The sequence below is a fragment of the Panicum hallii genome, chromosome 9, assembly GCF_002211085.1.
Source record: "Panicum hallii strain FIL2 chromosome 9, PHallii_v3.1, whole genome shotgun sequence".
Taxonomy (NCBI): Eukaryota; Viridiplantae; Streptophyta; class Magnoliopsida; order Poales; family Poaceae; genus Panicum; species Panicum hallii.
Genome location: NC_038050.1, coordinates 2,379,813 through 2,400,193, shown reverse-complemented (window position 1 = coordinate 2,400,193; position 20,381 = coordinate 2,379,813). Strand labels below are relative to the sequence as shown.

At 44.1% G+C, this 20,381-nt stretch overlaps 4 protein-coding genes across 4 annotated transcripts; all 4 read left to right on the top strand.

Annotated features, from left to right (window-relative positions):
• Positions 1–5,357: 5,357 nt before the first annotated feature.
• Positions 5,358–7,564, top strand: LOC112873844. Its single transcript, XM_025936922.1, has one exon. The coding sequence runs from the start codon at positions 6,322–6,324 to the stop codon at positions 7,195–7,197; it is 876 nt and encodes a 291-aa protein (XP_025792707.1). The 5' UTR covers positions 5,358–6,321; the 3' UTR covers positions 7,198–7,564.
• A 2,433-nt stretch (positions 7,565–9,997) lies between these two features.
• On the top strand, positions 9,998–12,585 carry LOC112874825 (cytochrome b-c1 complex subunit 7-like). The gene is made up of 4 exons (XM_025938376.1): positions 9,998–10,223; positions 10,353–10,510; positions 11,425–11,472; positions 12,272–12,585. The coding sequence occupies exons 1-4, from the start codon at positions 10,118–10,120 to the stop codon at positions 12,338–12,340; spliced, it is 381 nt and encodes a 126-aa protein (XP_025794161.1). The 5' UTR covers positions 9,998–10,117; the 3' UTR covers positions 12,341–12,585.
• Positions 12,586–13,085: 500 nt separating this feature from the next.
• Positions 13,086–14,682, top strand: LOC112874826. The gene is made up of 2 exons (XM_025938377.1): positions 13,086–13,668; positions 14,368–14,682. The coding sequence occupies exon 1, from the start codon at positions 13,329–13,331 to the stop codon at positions 13,665–13,667; it is 339 nt and encodes a 112-aa protein (XP_025794162.1). The 5' UTR covers positions 13,086–13,328; the 3' UTR covers position 13,668; positions 14,368–14,682.
• Positions 14,683–14,820: 138 nt separating this feature from the next.
• Positions 14,821–17,218, top strand: LOC112874822. The gene has a single exon (XM_025938375.1). The coding sequence runs from the start codon at positions 15,858–15,860 to the stop codon at positions 16,731–16,733; it is 876 nt and encodes a 291-aa protein (XP_025794160.1). The 5' UTR covers positions 14,821–15,857; the 3' UTR covers positions 16,734–17,218.
• The last annotated feature ends 3,163 nt before the right edge of the window (positions 17,219–20,381 follow it).

The following is a 20,381-nucleotide window of genomic DNA, read 5'->3' as shown; positions in this document are numbered from 1 at the left end:
TGGATTGGTTACATGTAAAGGCCTGCCGTCCAAGATCTGGTCGCCTGATCGATCGGTGTCAGGACGGAGGAACTTCCTCAGGATCCTCTACGGCGCACGACGATAGGTATGATCGTACGTGATGGTAGCCGATTTGGGATTGGTTTCCTGTACAGGCCTGTAACTGCAATGCACGCACGCGGCGCAGACGACGGCCGGAGTTGAGGGTGACGGGACGGCCGGCCGGGGAGATCGGCTGGCTGGCCGCCAGCTGACCAAGCAAGCAACAACAATGAGAGCTCGTGCAGCAGAAAGGTAAAGAAGGCTCTCAAAAGAAAAATGACTAGAGGCTTGAAACTAAAACTGAGGATTTCATTTCCACGTCCCCCATCATGCTGTTGGTGTCGCCATGCATGACATGTAGTCATGTACGCTAGCGAGCGAGCTGCAGTTCAAGCCAGCACGAGTAGTGTGTGCAGGTGAAACCTATCTAGCACAAGCAAACGCATGCCTTGGATTCATGCCACCGGGAGGGTCCTCCGACTCCGATCCTGACAGGGGAACAAAGCGTTTTCTGTCGCCGGAGCCGGGTGCTCGACCGATCGAACACTGTTCTTGCTTCCAGCTCCTGGTGCTTCATATATAGTATCCTAGATCCTAATTAATCCATTATTAGTACATATTTACTGTAACACCATATTGTCAAATTATAGACTAATTATGCTTAATAGATTCATCTTGCCAATTAGTCTCCATCTATACAATTAGTTTTGTAATTAATTTTATTTTAATACTTCTAATTAGTAACCAAACATATCCAGACTTAATTTTAGTCCCTGGTGTCGGAAGAAAGCTATATCATTTGCTCGTCCAGAATGAGCCTCAATCTGACACGACGAATAAGATACTTATGATACAATTAATAAGATCTCATTTTTAATCCATGGGACCAAACGTCCTTTTAGTTTAGGGATTAAACTTAAGTCCCATCCTATTTGGTTGTAGGAACTAAAGTCATTTAATGTGGTTGTGCAAAGATTTTTGAACCCCTAATCATTTAATGTGGGTGTGGGAGGGAGGGGGGCTGGGGCAGCGTTAAATGAAAGGTATCCCCTGTCAAAATCAATTTTTAGTTCCCATAAGTTACAACTTTAAAATTTATGGACCTCTAGTCCTAATAAGTCACCATATTTGGCACTTTAAGGACTTATTTAAACTCAACTTGAGTCCCTACACATAAGCAACATAAGCATAAGCAAGTGCAAACTCAATAGAGCCTTAGTGTCTGTGCAATTGTGCAGTAGCTGGCTGCAATCGAGATCTCCGGTCCAGCTATCCTACCCAAAAGCAAGAGAGGTTCAAAGGCAGTGTGGCCTGTGGGACTGGGAGGATAAGTGCAGATCAAGCAAAGCAAAACTTCAGTGTCCAGTCCCGGCCCTCGGCCGGCTGCATGCTCACCACTGCGGGGGCGTGGCTGTCGGCCGGCCGCCACAATGAGATCAAGCTTTTCACGCCGTGCGCGTGCGGGGGTGCCTGCCCTGACTTGGCCACGTAGGGACAGCTAGCTAGCGTTGCATGGTGTCTGCGCCTGGCGTCTCTTCATCTCTCGGTCTCTCAGTGCTGTCACTAGTAGCCCTCATGCTGCTCATGACTGGCTGCAGATAGAGGTGTGATGTGTGAAGGCTTGAAGGGTCACTATGTATTCCTCTGTTTGTTTGGCCTTGGAATTATGAATTGTACTGCAGCCTTTTCAAATCCTAGGCTGAAACAGACAAGCAAACAGCTTCCCCGTCTTGCACTGTAACAATCCACAAACTCGAACGAACTGCCGACTCTAATTCTGGAATGTTATTTGTACATGCTGTGGTGCCTGCCTGAAAAGTTCCTCCAGTCTCAATGGAGTTCTTGCCGTGCTACTGCAGACACGCTCTCCTGAGAAAAAGAGCATTACAGCGCTCATAATTACGATACTGCTTTGAGATGTGTCCATCGAACTAGTTTAGATGATTTTTTTAGTTTCTTTAACCCTAAACAGTTGCCAGTTGGGTTGTCATCATCTCCAAGACGCATTCTTTATTTGCAACATCTGGCGCTGCTTACAGCTACTTCTGCAAGTGCACCGTCAGTTATCATAACAAAGCCATCATTAGCGTGCCTGGCACTTTTTATCCCAGACTGATAGGGAGGCTTTTTCCTGTAAAGACATCCGCTTTAGCCTTTTTCTTGCGATGATTGCCACCGAACCGGGAGCAAGCAGACCTTGTTTTGCTTGAAACAGAATGCCCATCAAACGAACGACAAATAAAAAACACAGGTAAATTAAAGTGCAAATGCAGAGCTCTCTCTATTTTCCCTTTAGCCTTGACAAAATAGCTGTGAACTACTTTTAAAAAATGAAATAGGAAGTAAGAATTTCAAAGTGATTCTGGGTAACAATATCAAGGTGGCGGATCAGGTGCAAACCAGAGTGTCCGTGCAAACCCGTGCAAACCAACTAACAAAAGTCGCAAAAAATTCTCAAAAAAATTATGTATATACTTCATAGACTACTCTACCACTGTATAAAATTTCAAGTTCAAATTCATCATATGTTAAGAGATAAAAAAAGAGAAAGTTTTAAGAGTTTTCTCTTTTATTTATCTCTTAGAATTTTATCTTTTTAGTATCTCTTAACATATGATGAATTTGAACTTAAAATTTTATACAGTGGTAGAGTAGTCTATGAAGTATATACATAATTTTTTAAGAATTTTTTGCGACTTTTATTAGTTGGTTTGCACGGAGTTTGCACGGGCACCTGGTTTGCACCTGATATGTTGCCCAATATCAATCACTTCTCTGTCTGAAGTATTTTATCAGTACCGAAAGTCCAAAACTAATATAAAAGGGCAGGCAGGCATGTAGTATAGCAGCACGCAATCTTGTTGCCATCATCCGCGAGCACGCCAACGAGTGTTGTCCTGCCCTTAACTTTTTCTGGATACCATTATCTGCGATCCCCAGCTGCACACAGATTTCCTGGCGAGAGCCCTGCGTCTGCACGCACATGATGCTGTACACGCCAAAAACGCCAGCAGGGTCAGAAAGCAAAGTGACAACCAGAATGCATGGACATCATGATGATTCTACTTGGAACACCACAGTCCTAGACTAACGTGGTGTGTCACCAAGTCATCATCGATCTCAAGATTTGAGTGCAGTGATCTGTTGTCACTAGCTGAGGTAGGTGACAACGTCGTAGCCGCAGCAAATTGAAGCACAGATACTGCTATATATCTTGTGTGAAGATCAGTCTAGAGGAACCCAATTGGTCCAAGAGAAAGAACAATTATTATAGGTCATAGAGAAACTCTAGTTTTCACTAACCTTTGTGGTTCACCAGGGTTCGAGTCCAACGACTCAGGTGGCTACCTTGTTCTTTGACGCTTCGAATGAATTCTTAGCATCTCCATTTTTGGAACTAACTAAATGAATTTCAGTTCTAGCGGTCACACTGGTAGATGGATGTATGGTAACTTCGGTTTTTATCCGGATGAAATTCATGCAACTTTTCTGATTTCAGTCAAATCTTCTTTGGTTTTCGGTCTTGCCAGCCTCTCCGGAATTGACTGAAAACGGTAGGCCGAGCACTGCTCCAAGCAAGTACATTCACATTTGACTCTACTAGAGTAGTACTTTTCATATTTGAGTCTGTGAGTCATATTAACAATCTGTCAGAGGAAAAAAATGAAATGGCAGCTGAACACCAACACCTGCCATGATTGATGATGGTAGTAGTTGGCTCTAGCTAGGTGAGTAATTAATTGAGAACTTGAGATGGGACCCTAAACAACTCTTTCTCCATGAACAAACAAGTTTGTACCCTCATGGCATTAGTGTGCTACTCCACATTATAATTTATAAGTGTCGCCTTTCTTTCTTTCTTATTGATTTAGTTCTGGTGAGTGAAGTAGGTGCAAGACAAAGAAAGGGTTGTACATCTGGCTCATACTTTTCACATAAAAACACATATGCTTGCATAAATAAAACAAAGTAGGAACATAATTTGGAAGCTAAAATTGTAAGGATGCACTACTGATCTTTCCCTTTCTTATCAGCTCCTCCAATGCACCAAACTTTGAAAACTACTTCTCAATGAGAGTAAACTGTGCTGAACAGCTGAAGTGAATTCGTGTTTAGAAAAATGTGAAGAGCAAACTGTGTTGAAGTGAATCTATCTTTAGAAAAATGTGATGTGAATGAAGAGGGAACTGTGTTCTTGTGTACCTTTGCTTGAGGACGAAGCAGAGTGAAGAGGGGGTGGTTATGATCTCCAGGAGGTGAATAAATGCGCCCTCGTGGGCGTGCAGTTAACAGATGAGATGAAATGGGCCCAGATCCAAGAAAACCGTTGTCCTTCTCATTGATTCCTGTTACCTCACTGCATGGTACCACGGTGTACCTGCATTTTCACTCTTCTTTCTCTCTTTCCTTCTTATTTATAAGCATGCTTAATTTTGTTAATCACATGAAGTCATCAGCATAGAACACGGGGGGTGCATCATAAAATCGAAAGTCATAGTAGTGCAACTTGCTAATTGAACCTAAAAACTATCCTTTTACTATTGATCAGGATAGCTTAGATGGAATATTTTTGAAATGACATGCTGACGTATAGTTTACATTCTCACTCCTGCAATAAAACTATTGAATGTTGTATAAAAATTTGGTTTGTAGAAGCAATGATTGAGAACGCACGCGTCACCCAATATTTCCATTTGAATATTCGTAGCAAAGCCAAGCATGGAGGAAAAATATGAGCCGTGAGCAAGTGGGGCAAGAGATGCTTCACGGCCATTTTCTTTTTGTGAAAAAAAAATCCTAAAGGAGATACATGCTTATTTTTTTTAGACCAGACAACAGCGAGAGATGGTCTCACGGTGTACATGTACTTCTGTAGGCTGCAGCCAGGGCGCATACTCCAGTCATTTTCCACTGTAATGCATGTGAACCGGTTCTCCCCAGAAAAGAAAATTCAGAAAAGGAGCTGGTATTCTCATGGCAGGCAGGCAATAGAGGGCAAGTCTGAAGAGAGAGAAAGTGGCACCATGTGCAATCTGCAAGTGCAGCATAGCAACTGGGGAAAAAAATTCATTGTGTTCATGAGATTAAACAAGACTGTCTTTTTTAGAGCAATTTGTCATCTGTTCACTTCTGTCTGAGTTTTGATGAGCATGGGGCAGTAGGAATCTAAATGGCTATGAAAGGTTCAAGTGTTTTGACTGATTTCTTTCCTGATCGTCCGACCATTCATTATCTCAATTTTCGAGATCTTTTTGATAGATATGATCTGCTACAAGATCACACAAGCCAGCCCCTCTCCTAGCATTAAAATGTACCGGTGGCTAGTGCCTGTAGTGGTAACAGTAGCACTGGGCAATGGCAGCGGTCACAAAAAGAGAGGAGCAGCCAGCGGCTGCAGCTCTTCCTGTCCTGAATCCCTGATGCCCTTCCTCCTCGGTCCTCTCCCCTCCCTCCATGGAGTGAGTTGGCTGCCAGTGTGTGCTCTGTGCTGTATCTTTGTATGGCTGTACTGTATCCCTCCTCTCACTAACCTTTTGTCTCCTTCCTCCCACACCACCACCTCCCCTCCCCTCCCCCACTACCTTGCTGCTGCGGCTGCTTGCTTCCCTCGTGTCTAGTCTGTACACTGGTTGGAGTGGTTGCTAGTGTTCGAGTTCGATCCACTTGCTCCTCTCAATCCCCTCTCCCATGGATGTTCATACATCCTCTTCATCTTCTGCTGGTTGCTTGCTTCTTCTGGCTTGAAGTTGAAGCCTTGAAGGCCTTCGCCTCGCCTGGGGAAAAGCTTCCGTTTCGTGTTCCGTTCCTGGTGCCGCTGCTGTGGTATAAAGGCGGAAGCTTGAGCCACCTTTTGAAGATATCCCGGCGGAAGATTGCTCCGTCGCTGCGGTTTCGCGGCGATTGTGGCCGGTTGGCGCATTCGCGGCGCTGGATTGCGGTGGAAGGGGGCGGCGTCGTGAGGAAATCTTGCTCTGCGATCAATCACTCGGCTGCCCCTTGCTTTCTGGGCGGTTGTCGGTGCTGCCTTTTGCAGTAAAGAGTGGGATCTTGCGGCCGGCGGTGGCGGCATTGCTGGATCGAGCAATCTTCGACGGCGACCTCCGTATCTGCGTGACCGATCTGTGCGCAGTTGATCATCTCTTCCTCGGCATTGCGAGGCGGGCTCGCCGGGTGGTGTCGATTGCTGCGTGAGAAGAGCAGAAGAGCGGAGCTCTGCGCTGTGATCCAAGCGGGCTACTGCACGCCAGGTGTTCGCTGAAAGGCCCAAGTGAGCGAGCCATGAGGGACTTCCCGTCCTGCTTCGGCGAGAGCGGCGTCCAGATCGCGGACGCGTCGTCGTCGTCGTCCAGCGCCGGCAAGGGCGCCGCGCAGAACCTGGTGACCTGCCTCTACCAGACGCAGTTCTCGGGCCGGCCCTGCGTGATCTCGGTCACGTGGAGCAAGAGCCTCATGGGGCAGGGCCTCAGCATCGGCGTGGACGACCTGTCCGGCCAGTGCCTGTGCAAGGCGGACATCAAGCCGTGGCTCTTCTCCAAGAAGAAGGGGTCCAAGAGCCTCGACGTTGAGGATGGCAAGATTGAGATCTTCTGGGACCTGTCGAGCGCCAAGTTTGGTGCCGGTCCAGAACCAGTGGAGGGGTTCTATGTTGCAGTGGTGTTCGACCTTGAGCTTGTGCTTTTGCTCGGTGACATGAAGAAGGATGCTTACAGGAAGACTGGAGCCAACCGGTCGATGCTGAATGCTGCGTTCGTGGCGAGAAGGGAGCACATATATGGCAAGAAGGTCTACTCTGCTAAGGCGCAATTCTGTGACAAAGGCCAGTTCCATGACATTGTCATCGAGTGTGATACCATCGGCCTGAAGGATCCATGTCTCGAAATAAGGGTTGATAAGAAGCCTGTGATGCAGGTGAAGCGCCTGGCATGGAAGTTTAGGGGAAATCAGACAATTCTCGTTGATGGCTTGCCTGTGGAGGTGTTCTGGGATGTCCACAGTTGGCTCTTTGGATCGACGGCAAGCAATGCAGTGTTCATGTTTCAGACATGCCAGGCACCTGAGAAGTCGCTACCATGGTCATACTCGCAGATTTTTAGGGAGTCCCAGCTGCAAGGTCTTGGTTTCTCGTTGATCCTGCATGCATGGAAGCTTGAATAGGTTTTTGCAGGATCACAATTTGCTTCTGCACCTGCCTCCTTTTCTTTAGTGCTAACAAAAGATGTTTGTTGAAGTGTCTGTTCATCAGAATGCTATGGAGGCTCTCCAATATATGTTCTTTCATTTCATTTTGTTTTTGTTTTGCCATCTTATATAAACGCTTCGTTTGAACGATTGGCAAGATTATGTGATATCCCAGTGACTTTGGCACTCTGTTCTCTCCCTTCTTGTGCCTTAAGTGGGGATAATTCTGATGATAAAATAGTTCAACAGTGGTAATTCTCAAAAAAGAGAATGTTGTCATGATGTAAAGCTCCGATACAGTTTATTTGTCAATGATAGTAATGTCCAACAAATTTGAGTTTTCCGTTGTTTCTCCTTTTTTATTGTCTTGTGATCACTCAATTCATACTGAAATAACAAAACTGTAGGGTACATCTCAATATAACTTTGATTCTGTGGAAAATTTAGGAGTTTTAAGGAATCAAAACATATGACTACCTGAGCAGCAAGGTTTGTAATACTGAATTACTGATAGCTGCCTTTTTGTGCTTATCTGTGGGCACCTGAACGTGCCTATCTTTAGTAGGACACTGATCATCTTGATAAGTATCCTGAAAGTTAGATAAAACAACTAGTCAAAGAGATTCTTATGTCACTTAATTTTTCTGTAATTTTGAGTTATTTTTCAGCTCCGATACAGTTTATTTGTTTGACAACAGTGTGCAACAAAATATTGAGTTGCTTCTTGTTGTTCTCATGTTTGTCATCTGTTACAATTGTACCTGAATAACAAGATTAAAATGTACATCTGGATATAACCTTGAACCTGTGGAAAAGTTTGAAGTGGAGTTTTAAGGCTCAAGACATGTGCATACGTGAGCATCAAGGTTTGTTGGTAACTCATCTTTTGTGCTTTATCTGTGGGCACCTGAATGTGCTTATCTTTTGTAGGAATCTGGTCGTTCTGATGAGTGTTCTGATGTTCTTCAGATAACAACTTAATCGTCAGATGCTGAATGTGGTGCAGTTTGGTCAATTTTGGTTTATGCATCTTCCAATCGTATAGTTTTAAATTCTTTTGTGCAATTCTGGATTGTTTTACAGCATTTTCTTCTGATCTAAGCATATCTTGTGTTTGCCCACCCAAAAAGTTGTGTGTAGCTCTGGTGCTTTTCATAGAGACCGGATTGACACTGGGAATGGACAAGGAAACTTAACAGCTTTTCCATCTGATGGACCACTTCAGCTGTGATGTTGAAAATAGAGAAAATAAATGAGGCATTATATATCTTGAGTTGGCAACAATAAATTGAACCTCTCTTAGCCACTATTTTTTTCTTCACTGATAGGAACACTACTTTGTATACCATTATTTGTGCTGTTCAGTATTTCAGAATTTTGTAATTCCATTGCACTTTCCCTTCAGCATAAGATTGTCAAATACCATCATTACCTCTATACAGGAATTTATTGAAACTGCCGCGCAAGTCATGGGCTTCTGAAAACTGGTGAGCAATATTAAATCAAGAAAGCCATGGATTAACAGTCTTCTAGGTGGGCACTTATGTCAATTGAATTGTTTTATGTGGATATCATTAAGGAAAACTCCCATGTATTGCCAACAGCATAAAAACTCTCAAATGCAACTTATGAAGTTTCTTGTCATGAATTTGGGTTGCAAAGTTGCTTTCCTGTTGTAGTATCTGAATCAAAGTTAAATTTATCACTAACTCCTTGTCCTGACCCTCGCGATGATTTTTTTTTCTTTCTTTGTTGCCCTCTTTTTATTGTTGGTACCACCAGAGCAAATTCATCTTTTCCCCTTTTTCATAATGGTGGCCAGGCCAGGATTTGATCCTGGGCCAGGGGAGGTTTGAGCACTTTGCTCTTTAAAATTGAAGCAGAGCCTTCCTGCACAAATTAATGAAAGCATCGCCGATACCTTTCCATACAGAAAGCTTAGGCAACTGATGCTTTGGTTTAATAAACAGAGTGTCACTACTGTGTTGTGCTAGTGCCTGTCCATTCATTACACCAATTTATTGTTGCTGCAACTTGGTTAGTTGCCTAATCTCAGGAGTTTAATACAGTGTCGCGTTTCTGGTAAGTGCAGACAAATGCATGGTCACCTTTGGATGCTGACCTTTGAAAAGAACACCGCAACTGATGGTAGTTATTGTCCACTGATTACTACCTTGTGATAGTTAGTTTCTTTTCCTGTCAACTTTGTTTGGTTGTAGTGCTAGTCTAGAATATGAAACTGTTCTGAATTTTCTCTAAGGCTGTCAGCGAGTCATGTTCGTATGGAGGGCTAAGTACTGTAGGAATATTGGTGTATTGTGTGCTCAGAAACTTATCTATGGGGTTTTTGGGATAGCGAAACTGACAGATATCTCTCAACAGGAAAAAAGAGAAAAAAAAAGCTGGTATATATCTTAAAAACACTTGTTTTCTTCATGAAAGAGCAAATTAAAAGAAAAATTTCACTCTAATCTACCAGAGCAATTATTTCTAGATGTGTCACTAACAATACCTTGCAATAAAGAAAATCAGTAATACAGTACATACTAACGTTGGTGAATGGTGATGGAGTGATGGAGTGATGGTTGGTCTCAAACTCTCAATCTCTCTCTTCTCTTCCCGGGAAAAAAAATACTAATCTTACTCAGCGTCTAGATAAACTGGGCCGGCCCTCAAGAAGAAGTTTAAGATGGCTTTAATAAATGGACCGTAATTCCTCTTGTTCTGGCCCCTATAACGACAGCCCATTCTCTCGATCTTCCGTACGCCCCGGCCCGAGACCGCGTCCACACCCACGCCCACCACCGCTCCTCCTCTCCCACAAAAGCGAGGAGGCCAAGGGGAAGCGCATCCCGCCGCCGCGCAGGACGTAGGAGACCTCCCGGGCGCCGCCACCATGTCGTCGATGATGTCCGCGCTGTCGAACTGGCTGGTGAACCCGCGCCGCAACCCGCTCGCGCGCCTCCACATGCGCGCCGTCTCCTCGCGCCTCAGGAAATACGGTAACCCCGGATCCGATCTGGCCTCGATCCCGCCGTGCTCCCTTCGCGATCTCGTCCTTTTCTTCTTGTTCTCCTGATCTGAATGGCGGTTGTGCTGCGTATGTGTGATCCGGTGATCCGATCCAAAAGGGCTGAGGTACGACGACCTGTACGATCCGTACTTCGACCTGGACATCAAGGAGGCGCTCGGGAGGCTGCCTAGGGAGGTGGTAGACGCCCGCATCCAGCGCCTCAAGCGCGCCATGGACCTCTCCATGAAGCATCAGTACCTCCCCGAGGACCTCCAGGTTCATGCCCGTTCATTTCCCCCATGCCCTGATCTGGATCTCTCGATTCGTGTGTTTGTCGTGGTTGTTCTGACGGTGGCGTGCGAGATTGCATGAGATAGGCTCTAGGTTGCATTACTGAAAGCTCATGCGGTGAGTCATCTGTGTACTGGGGCAGACGACTGCATATTAATTGAAATGTGTAGGGTGATGTGTTTGGGTTGTACATGTGATGCAGATGGTTCTACTTACCTGAAGTTTTGGTTGGTCCATCCGGCCAATCTATTTTGCAGCTCCATGTTATAGTTGTGTATAAAACCAGTGGAATTAGGAGGCAGCGATTCTGAATAGGGTGCACATTTCAACTAAGTTTTGATGAGAGATGAGATTGCAGTGAGCATTAGAATTAAAAATGGTGGGAATTAGGATAGCAGAAGTTTGCCCTGATGTTGCATATTGATTCCAGGACTTTTTTTTATGAACGTATGCTTTGTATATGCCATCTCCCAGTGTAGTTTGCATCAGCTAGGAGGGAGTCTGTTAGATTGTTTTAGGCACTCGTATGCTTTTTTATTCAGTTTACCATTTTGGTTTGTAGATTTCTCATCCTTGCTTATATTAATGCTATGTTTTGCCCTGAAGATGTTCCACGTAGTTGTTTGATGAAAACTAAATCTAAATTTTGTTTCTTCTTTCAGCATCGCAGATATTTGTAGATTAGTGTATCAAAAAGCCGTTAGTTCATTTAAAATATGGATTTCCAATGTGTGAAATCATATCATTATCAGCTGAATATTCTTTAAATTTTCTTCTGTGGACATGGATTTCTTATTGGATACTCTTCATATCATGTATTGCATACAATTACATGAGTTTTTGTTTAGTATAGCCTAATAAACTCTGGTATTCTGAGACATTTACTTTCTTTTGCACAGGCTGCACAAACTCCATTCAGAGGCTATTTGAGTGACATGTTGGCTCTGGTAAGGATCTTTTCTGCTTCATGCCTTTGTCATTTCATCTGTCCTTTACATAAAAACCAGTAAGCCACTGTCTCTTTTCTTCCATAAGGGAATAGTCTACATGATCCTTATTCGTTATCCTTACCATGCATTACGTGTTAACTCAAGCTACTTTAGGATATGCATTAGCATCTCATGTGCAATGATGAAGTTCATCTCACAGCCAGGATATCCTGACCTTTTCTTTCGTGGGTGTATGCCCTTTAACTCTCTTACTGTTATTTTCATAAGGTGCATGACAGCATGAATATCAACCTCATTCCTTTTCGTGATCATTATCATGTTGAGCCTTTTTTTCATCATTACTGTTGTACTTTTGCAAATCAATACTTGGTGCAAGCTGGAAAATGATAGCATTTATAAATTCATGGAGAACTTATGCATGATTTGCAGCTAATATTGTCTACAGCAAACATTTTGCAGTTAACATTGCAACTTAACATGATTATTTGTTACAATTCAAGGTGTAGAATGTTAACTGCAGATATGCAATGCTGATTTCACTGCTTAAGAAGTTCCTTGGTTAGCCTTATGCTGCGAAGTTCTTGATTTGCCTTGATATGCTGCAGAGTTCGTGATTTAGCCTTATGCTGTGAAGTTCTTATGCTGATGATTTAGCCTTATGCTGCAATGTTCTTGATTTGCCTTTATACTGCATAGTTCTTGATTTAGCCTTGTGCTGCTAAGTTATTTCACACTTATATTTTATTTCAATCCATGCCATTAGTGGCCTTTGTCTTATATCTCATTTTTCTTGCAGGTGAAAAAGGAGAGTGCTGAGCGTGAAGCGCTGGGAGCCCTTCCGCTTTACCAGAGAACCATTCCTTAAAAACGTGCTGCCTAGAAGCTATCTCAATTTTTCTCTTTACGGCACACCAAAATGCATGAAATAATATGCAGTGGATGAAACTGTTTTTTCCTTCCTACCAAGTTCCATTTTACTTGTTGATGCGCGTGTAGTTCTGTTTCCCGCCCTCTAATTAATGGGAAGAAATGATATGTTCAACCCATATTAACTTGTTATGGAAGTCTTCGGCAGCTGGGTAACTGTTACAGCCTTATGTTGTTTGATCTTGCCTTTTTGTTTCATTTTTGCGTATTTGTATCATCCATTTCTGCAAAGCGTTGTCTGCTTTCAGTACCGTGCTGCGCTGTTGCCAGTTGAATGGGTTGCGTTGCTGCTTATCGTTCCTCCATTTGTCATTGTAATCGCACTTCAATAGCTGACCACGTTTCGGTTTGCGCATTTTCAACAGAATGCCGTTCATATGTAGAAAGCAGACACGGGAGATGCGATTTTTGTTCTGCAACCTGAACACTGAAAATGTGCGTATTGATTTCCCAAGAAAGACCATGTTTACGGGTAGGAAATTCCACCTTCGGTTTGGAACAGTGGGATCATACAAGAAATTTGTACGAATTTATTCAAGTTTGTATTAATTCGCATGCTATATAAATCTCACTGTACAGGCAGGCCGTTGGACATTATTGTGCGAATCTTCTGAACCGTTGCGGAGATGCAGCCTGAAACGTCCGGCTGCCGAGCGGGTTCCACATGGCGGCGGGTCCACGTATGCAGCCGAGTGATAAAGCTATGAATCAACCGCGAACTGCACGCGGCAAACGCCCAACAAACAAAAAATTTACAGCAGCGGCGGCGAATCCTTCCAAACCCGGCGGCGAGATCCACGCGGCGGCACGGCAGGCAGGCGGAGGCGCCCCCGCCCGCCTTCTTGCCGTGCGCGCCTCCCCTTCCCTTCCCCGCTCCCCGCGCACGCCGAGGCCCAGAATTGGGGGCTCGGGGTCGGTTTCAATTCATGACGGTGCGGCCGGTGTGGGTGGTGTGGGTGGCGCGGGGGTCGGCGGCGGCGTGGCAGCGGGTGGCGTGCAACCCGGAGACGCTCCCGCCCGACCGCGTCCTCGCGCTGATCTGCTGCGCGCCGCTCCACCTCCTCGCGCGCCTCGCCGCCTTCCTCTGCATCCCCTTCCTCCCCGGGCCAGCCCGCGGCCCCCTCCGGCCCCGCCGCGACCGCCGCGTCTTCCTCGTCCTCCAGCCTCCGGAGCTTGCGCCGCACCCCTTCACCTACTCGTCCAACTCCTCCTCGTCCTCGTCTTCGGAGGATGAGGCTGACGACATCCACGAACACGCCGATTGAGGTATGCGGTTGCTCGACGCTTGTGGTTGCGTATCCGGTCGCTGTCTGCGCTGCAAATTAGCTTGTCTAGTTTTATCATCCTAGTTGTGGCTGGAGTCTGGATGCTCATCCAAATGGGCGCAAATTCAGTATCAGCTGTCTGACTACTTGATCCAAATGGAGTCATGGATTTTCCATTGGGTTGTCAGCTTGAACTGAACAGCATCTAAGCAATCTGTAGCAACGGGGTCGCCACAATTTGGCAAAAGCATGAGTTGTTGTATCCTACTTCCTACTATCCTAGTGAAATTTAGGTGATATTGGCATAATATATTGAAACATTTGCTGACCTTAGGAATATTGATTCTGTTGTCCTTTTGATTATTCAATACTCATTAATCATTTTCCAGATCAGTGTGCAACTCGGAACACTTGCTCTGGTCAGTTAAGATGCCATGCATTTTTTTTAATGTGAAGCTAGATGTTAGTTGCTCATTTGAATGACATCTAACTTCATGCCTATTTTGAATGTCTATCTTCATATATCATTTTTTAAGAGATGCAAATGGATGTAACTCAGTAAAACACTTGTATAGTCGTTTGTAGGTCAGAAAAGGAAAAACAGAGAGATGCCTTTCACAGAAATATCTATTCATGACAATAGATCCTTCTATTAGATTAATAGGTTCCTCCATTCATCTCAAATTTCCATATGTTTCAGGTTGAGGTTAAGGCTCAGGAAGTAGTGAGAATTTTGGGGCTTCAGAAGCGAAGAATTCACACTCGCATGTTGTACTGGATGCTGAAATGCTTGCCCTTCTGTCAATTGGTTTTCTAGACTTGACATTCTGAGATTGTTCATTGTTAATAAGTCCATAGGCCAGAAGCTCTGCAAAAAGGATACCACCGGTTTAAGCTGTGATTATTGACTGTTGCATTGTATTTTATTTATTGAACTCATCACGAGGTAGTAGCGTAATGTATCTCATATTTGTTGTTGTGCGCGAAAGTTGAAATGCAATTCCATGTTTTTGAACCGAGGACAGCCTTTTAATAGTACGATGTTTCCTATACTCAAATTTAAAATATAATCTCCCTGTTGCTGTTGGATGGGTGGCACACCAGGAGCGCAAATGTTTCCTTTGAATATAATCTTCCATCTTGTCATCAGTGTTTCTTTCTTCAAGGATGTCCATTTTCAGTTACTGGAGACCTTTCCCATGTGAAATATGCATCTTTGTTATAAATATAAAACTATTATTGACTATTCTCTATGATTATAAAATTATTATTTATTTATTAGGTTTTCTTAAAAAGCACTATGCTAGTTGGCTTAAAAGAACGGGTACAAAATAGAACTTTCAAGGCGATGGTGTTTTGATAATTTAGAATATAACAAATTGATTGAATTTTCTAGACGAGTGGTATTTTGATCATTTTAGAATTAAACAGATTGATTCCTTAGTTTTCATGGCTTGTCAATGGTGACCGGTAAATGAAACGGAATTTAGGTACCTTGTTGCAACGACTTAATAATACATTAAAATGCAATGTCTTATTTAGGTACCTTGTTGCAACGACTTAATAATACATTAAAATGCAATGTAAGACAGTACAACCTTATAAATGAAAAGTGAGTACCTTATTGCAACGACTTAACTATACATTAAAAGGCAACAACACAACCTAAATATCATATAGTCGTTATTATTGGCGAGTGCAGAAACTACAGGAAATGCGTGATTTGTGTATCTCGTAGGAGGTTAGCATCTCAATTAAGTACTTTGACATCTTCAAGCCATCTCCTCGCATCCCTTTTAATAGTACGGTGTTTCCTATACTCAAATTTAAAATATAAAATAAATAAAGATTTTCTTTTGAGCTCCATTACCGTCTATCAGGTAAATTAGCATCTTTTCACGTAAATATTTTATTTTATTAAATTTTAACCTATCCATAGCTCGATAAACATATTAGCTCCTTAATTGTGCATGCAGATCTTCCCTTCCCCATCACTGCGCGGTGAATTGTCAGCAGAGATTCCGTCGGCCTTAATCTGAGAAACAAGTTTGGGTTGGTGCGTTCGTCGCCTCGAGTGCCTTGCTCACGTTGAGATCCCGTAATTCCCACTCACCCTTGGATCGGCTTGCGGTGCTGTCAATCACGGCGCCCCCAAAACCTTTGGTTCATACGGCGTTCATCCTAGACGCCATGGAGGCATCGAGTCAGCGGGACGAGGCACATTGGGATCAGGTGCTCTCGAGTTTGGATCTGCTATTTGCTCGTGTGAGTGCGATTGGTGTCTCTCAGAAGGAACTCAAGGCCCAGTTGGAGCAGACTACTACAACGGTGGATCATTACGGCAAGGAACAGCAGCTCGTCGCCAAGCGAGTTGAGGCAACAGGGCAGACGGTGGCTCGTCTGACTATGGACATGATGACTGACAGTGACTCGGAAACCAATTCGGTGCGGACCATGGGGGGTGGTAGCCACCAGAGTGCCAGGCCAGTTCAGACGGGGGATGGTTCTGCTCGCCGGCCGGATCCAGGGGTGCCGCGTCCTGCGAGGGAGTCCACTCATATTCCACGCTCCGTTATTCCTAAGATGCAGTTTCCCTTGTTTATTGGTGAACACCCAAAGATCTGGAGAGAAAAGTGCCTGGATTATTTTCGCATCTCCAACATTGAAGAAAGTATGTGGGTTACTGCAGCTGCTCTCCATTTCGACAAGAATGCAGCAAAGTGGCTGCAAGTGTACAAGAAGCAACATCTTCGAGCTACTTGGGACCAATTTGCTGATGCAGTGGAAGCTCAGTTTGGTCAGTATGAGTACAGGAAGGCTCTGGATGATCTTTTGCAACTCAGACAGACTGGTTTAGTGGAAGAGTATGCTGATCAGTTTGAGGCATTGTATTATCAGCTCATTATGCATAACAGTGGCTATGATCCTGTGTTTTTTATTCAGCAATTTATCAATGGGTTGCGATCTGATGTGGGCATGGCTGTACAGACACAAGTGCCGACTACACTACATCGTGCTATTAGATGGCCAAGATCCATCAAAAGGTACAGGAAAGAGGAAAGATGAAAATGCAGAAACCACTTCTGTCAGCAAAATCCCCTCCCTCCCAGCCCAAGCAGTCACCACCAAGTTCCTTGTGGAAGAAAAGACAGAAGAGAGATTATTGCAGAGCCAATGGCCTTTGTTACTGGTGCAGTGAGAAATATGATCCCTCTCACACCGAGGTATGCACAAAACAACCCAAAGTTCAAGTCCATGCTGTATCTGTGAATAGTCTTGATGTGGAACTGTCAGAGAACATTTTGGCACAGTTAGAGGATGCTCTTTCTCAAGATTTCTTTTGTCCTTGAATGCAATGACTGGTACTGATAAAGGGCAAACAATGAGAGTCAGGGCACTTGTGAAAAACAAAATAATGCTGATATTGGTGGATAGTGGCAGTACACACAGTTTTGTCAGACTTCTTTTCTTAAGAAAGTGGGCATTACTCCTATTTCTGCTGAACCCAAGGTTGTCAGCATGGCCAATGGGACTACCTTGATTACTGACAAGTGTGTGCCTGGTTTACAGTGGTGGTCAAATGGTTACACCATGACAGCTGACATGAAGGTATTGGATCTGGAGGCTTATGATGCCATCTTGGGCTATGCTTGGTTGTCCACACACAGTCCCATGACCTGTCATTGGGAGGACAGAGTAATTGAGTTTGAGGAAAGAGGCACTAAAATTAAACTGTTGGGTGTGCAACCTTCTTCTCCGCTACCTCAGGAAATGTCTATGGAAACATTCTGCAAATGGGTTCAGGGCAATGAAGTGTGGGCAGTTGCACTGGTAGATGTTGTTCCTCCACCACATCCCCCTCCCTTGTCCCCCTTGGTGGAACAAATACTTCAGAAGTATACTGATGTGTTCAAAGACCTCAAAACCTTTCCACCACAAAGGATCCATGATCACCCTATACCTCTGCAACCTGGAGCAACACCAGTGAATTCAAGACCATACAGATACTCCCCTCTTCACAAGAATGAGATCGAAAAGCAAGTTAAGGAATTGCTAGAAGCTGGGTTGATCACTCATAGCACAAGTCCCTTTGCCTCTCCTGTACTACTGGTACAAAAGAAAGATGGGAGTTGGAGGTTCTGTATTGATTATAGAAAACTGAGCTCCATTACTGTCAAGAACAGATTCCCCATGCCTGTTATTGAGGAAATTTTGGAGGAATTAGCTGGGGCTAAATATTTCACAAAACTAGATATGAGATCTGGTTATCACCAGGTGAGGATGTCTGAGCAAGATGAATTCAAAACTGCTTTCAAAACACATCATGGCCATTTTCAGTTCAGGGTAATGCCTTTTGGGCTTACCAATGCACCAGCTACGTTTCAGTGCTTGATGAATGATATACTGAGCCCATTCCTGAGAAAGTTTGTCTTAGTTTTTCTGGATGACATCCTCATATACAGTCCAACCTTGGAAATGCACATTGAACACTTGCAGCAGGTCCTACAGAAACTCAGAGATCACCGATTGTATCTCAAAAACAGCAAATGTTCCTTTGCCCAGGAAAAATTGGAGTATCTAGGCCACATCATTTCTGCTGCAGGAGTTGCCACTGATGACACTAAAACTGAAGCAATGGTGAATTGGCCAGTACCAACTTCAGTGACTGAATTGAGAGCATTTTTGGGCCTGACTGGCTACTACAGGCGTTTTGTGAGAAACTATGGGATCATAGCTAAGCCCCTGACCCAACTTTTGAAGAAAAAAATGTTTCAATGGTCAGATGTTACCCAGCAAGCATTCCTCAAGCTTAAACAGGCCATGAGTACTACTCCGGTATTGGCTCTCCCAGATTTCACTCAACCTTTCACTGTGGATACAGATGCTTGAGAGAATGGAATTGGAGCTGTGTTGTTACAGCAAGGCCAGCCTGTAGCTTTTCTGAGTAAAGCTTTGGGGCCATCTCACAAGGCTAGTTCTATTTATGAGAAAGAGTTCCTTGCACTCATTATGGCAGTAGAGAAATGGAGGTCTTACCTGCAACTTCAGGAGTTTATCATCAAGACAGATCACAAAAGTCTCTCTTATCTGATAGAGCAGAATCTTCACTCTGAAATGCAAAGGAAGGCTATGACACGTCTGATGGGGCTCAAGTTCAAAATTGTCTATAGACAAGGGAAAGAAAATGTAGTGGCTGATTCTCTGTCCAGGATGGGCCATTTGATGGCTCTTCAGGCAGTATCTGAAGTCCGACTCGTCGACGGCCAAGGGTGTGACAGCGGAGCAGACATGCTGCGTGAGCATTCGCAGCGTGCCCTCCATTCTCTGGAAGTCCTCGCCGCCGAGCAGCATCTCCATGAGATCCTCCATGCTGGTAAGGAGGAGCGAGATCTCGGTGCGTCGGTAAGGGTTCCGGATCGGGGTGAGGCGTGGCAGCGGGAGATGGGGGGTGGGGAGTAGCGGCGGGGGAAGCGGAGTGACGGCGGGGGAAGCGGGAGCGGGGTGGGTGTGGGTGGACTGGTGAGCGGCTGCTATCTAGGGTTTGTTTTGGAAAAATAGGCGATTTGCCCCCTTAAACTTAATTCGAGAGTCAAGTCCCTCCATTTTTAGAAATATCAATTTAATCCCTTAATTTTTATTTTAGTTTAAATTCACCTTTATAGTAATGTGGACATGTGGTGCTCCATAATAGCATAAGGCTAATTTGAAAAGTCCTATTTATCTTAGTTATTTCTTTTCCGCTTTGTTAAGGAGTGAAGCGGAAAGTTAAGCAAATATATACATGTTGTTCGTGTATGATCAAGATCAAATTAAACATGAATGGGCACTTCAACGCGCACAAAAGTTAACAAGTCAGGAGGCAACAGCGGATCTGTATGTCCATGATGCAACAATAGAAAGTGAGATAGGAAGAAGAAGCTTAGGGCAAAAATTAACTTCTCACATCATTCTTATGTTAACATGAATAGCCACATCAACACAAGAACGAGGTTAACTGAAAATAAAAGTTGAGAAACTAGATTGTAACTTGAGTCTCAGGTAAAGTTGAGGAATCAGAACACTTCTTTTGCCTTTCTTTTCAATATATGTACTACTAAAAAGAGCGGAGCTCTTCATATGTGGTTTGTTGCGTCGCACATTGTACATTATGCCGTCCCTTGATGTCATCCCACCTCTACAAAATCCAAGCCTTCTGATCTTCATCATCCTACCGGTACAACATCCAGTCTGTCTGATCTCATCGTCCGTATCCCACTACCTTCATGCCACGTCACATTCTCGTGGTCTAAATTCGCATAAATCATAGTATAATTATCCTTTAATCCTATTCTCCCGCAGAGGTGGAGCTAGGCTTGCTCGTTGGGGTCCGCCGACCCCTATGGATTTCTAAAAAGTCGGTGAAAATTAATGTTCTCACCGTTTTGTAAAGGCAAAGACCTCAGTGCGCGATAGTAAAGATCCCATCCCTATTTTCTCCTAGTTTCACGCCTGTTATATATCCTTAATTCTTCCTCACCTCCTTCTTCATGACCTATATCGTGGCACAGTATCTGCATACAGGGATTGTAGCATGAGATCATTTTCTAGGAATCTAGATCCCATTAGGTAGGGATACCCGGAGTCTACCTCTGTCATGATCCAACCCGTACGTGAGAAGGATACTCTCTTATCGCTTTGGATCCATCCCTATTGCCCTTGAACCAAACATTTTAA

Excerpts from the sequence above, each read along its gene's own strand:
- LOC112873844 (XM_025936922.1), top strand. The coding sequence starts at position 6,322 with ATGAGGGACTTCCCGTCCTGCTTCGGCGAGAGCGGCGTCCAGATCGCG.
- LOC112874825 (XM_025938376.1), top strand. The coding sequence starts at position 10,118 with ATGTCGTCGATGATGTCCGCGCTGTCGAACTGGCTGGTGAACCCGCGC. Across the intron at positions 10,224-10,352 it reads CTCGCGCCTCAGGAAATACG|GGCTGAGGTACGACGACCTG; the intron begins GTAACCCCGGAT and ends CCGATCCAAAAG. Across the intron at positions 10,511-11,424 it reads ACCTCCCCGAGGACCTCCAG|GCTGCACAAACTCCATTCAG; the intron begins GTTCATGCCCGT and ends TCTTTTGCACAG.
- LOC112874826 (XM_025938377.1), top strand. The coding sequence starts at position 13,329 with ATGACGGTGCGGCCGGTGTGGGTGGTGTGGGTGGCGCGGGGGTCGGCG.
- LOC112874822 (XM_025938375.1), top strand. The coding sequence starts at position 15,858 with ATGGAGGCATCGAGTCAGCGGGACGAGGCACATTGGGATCAGGTGCTC.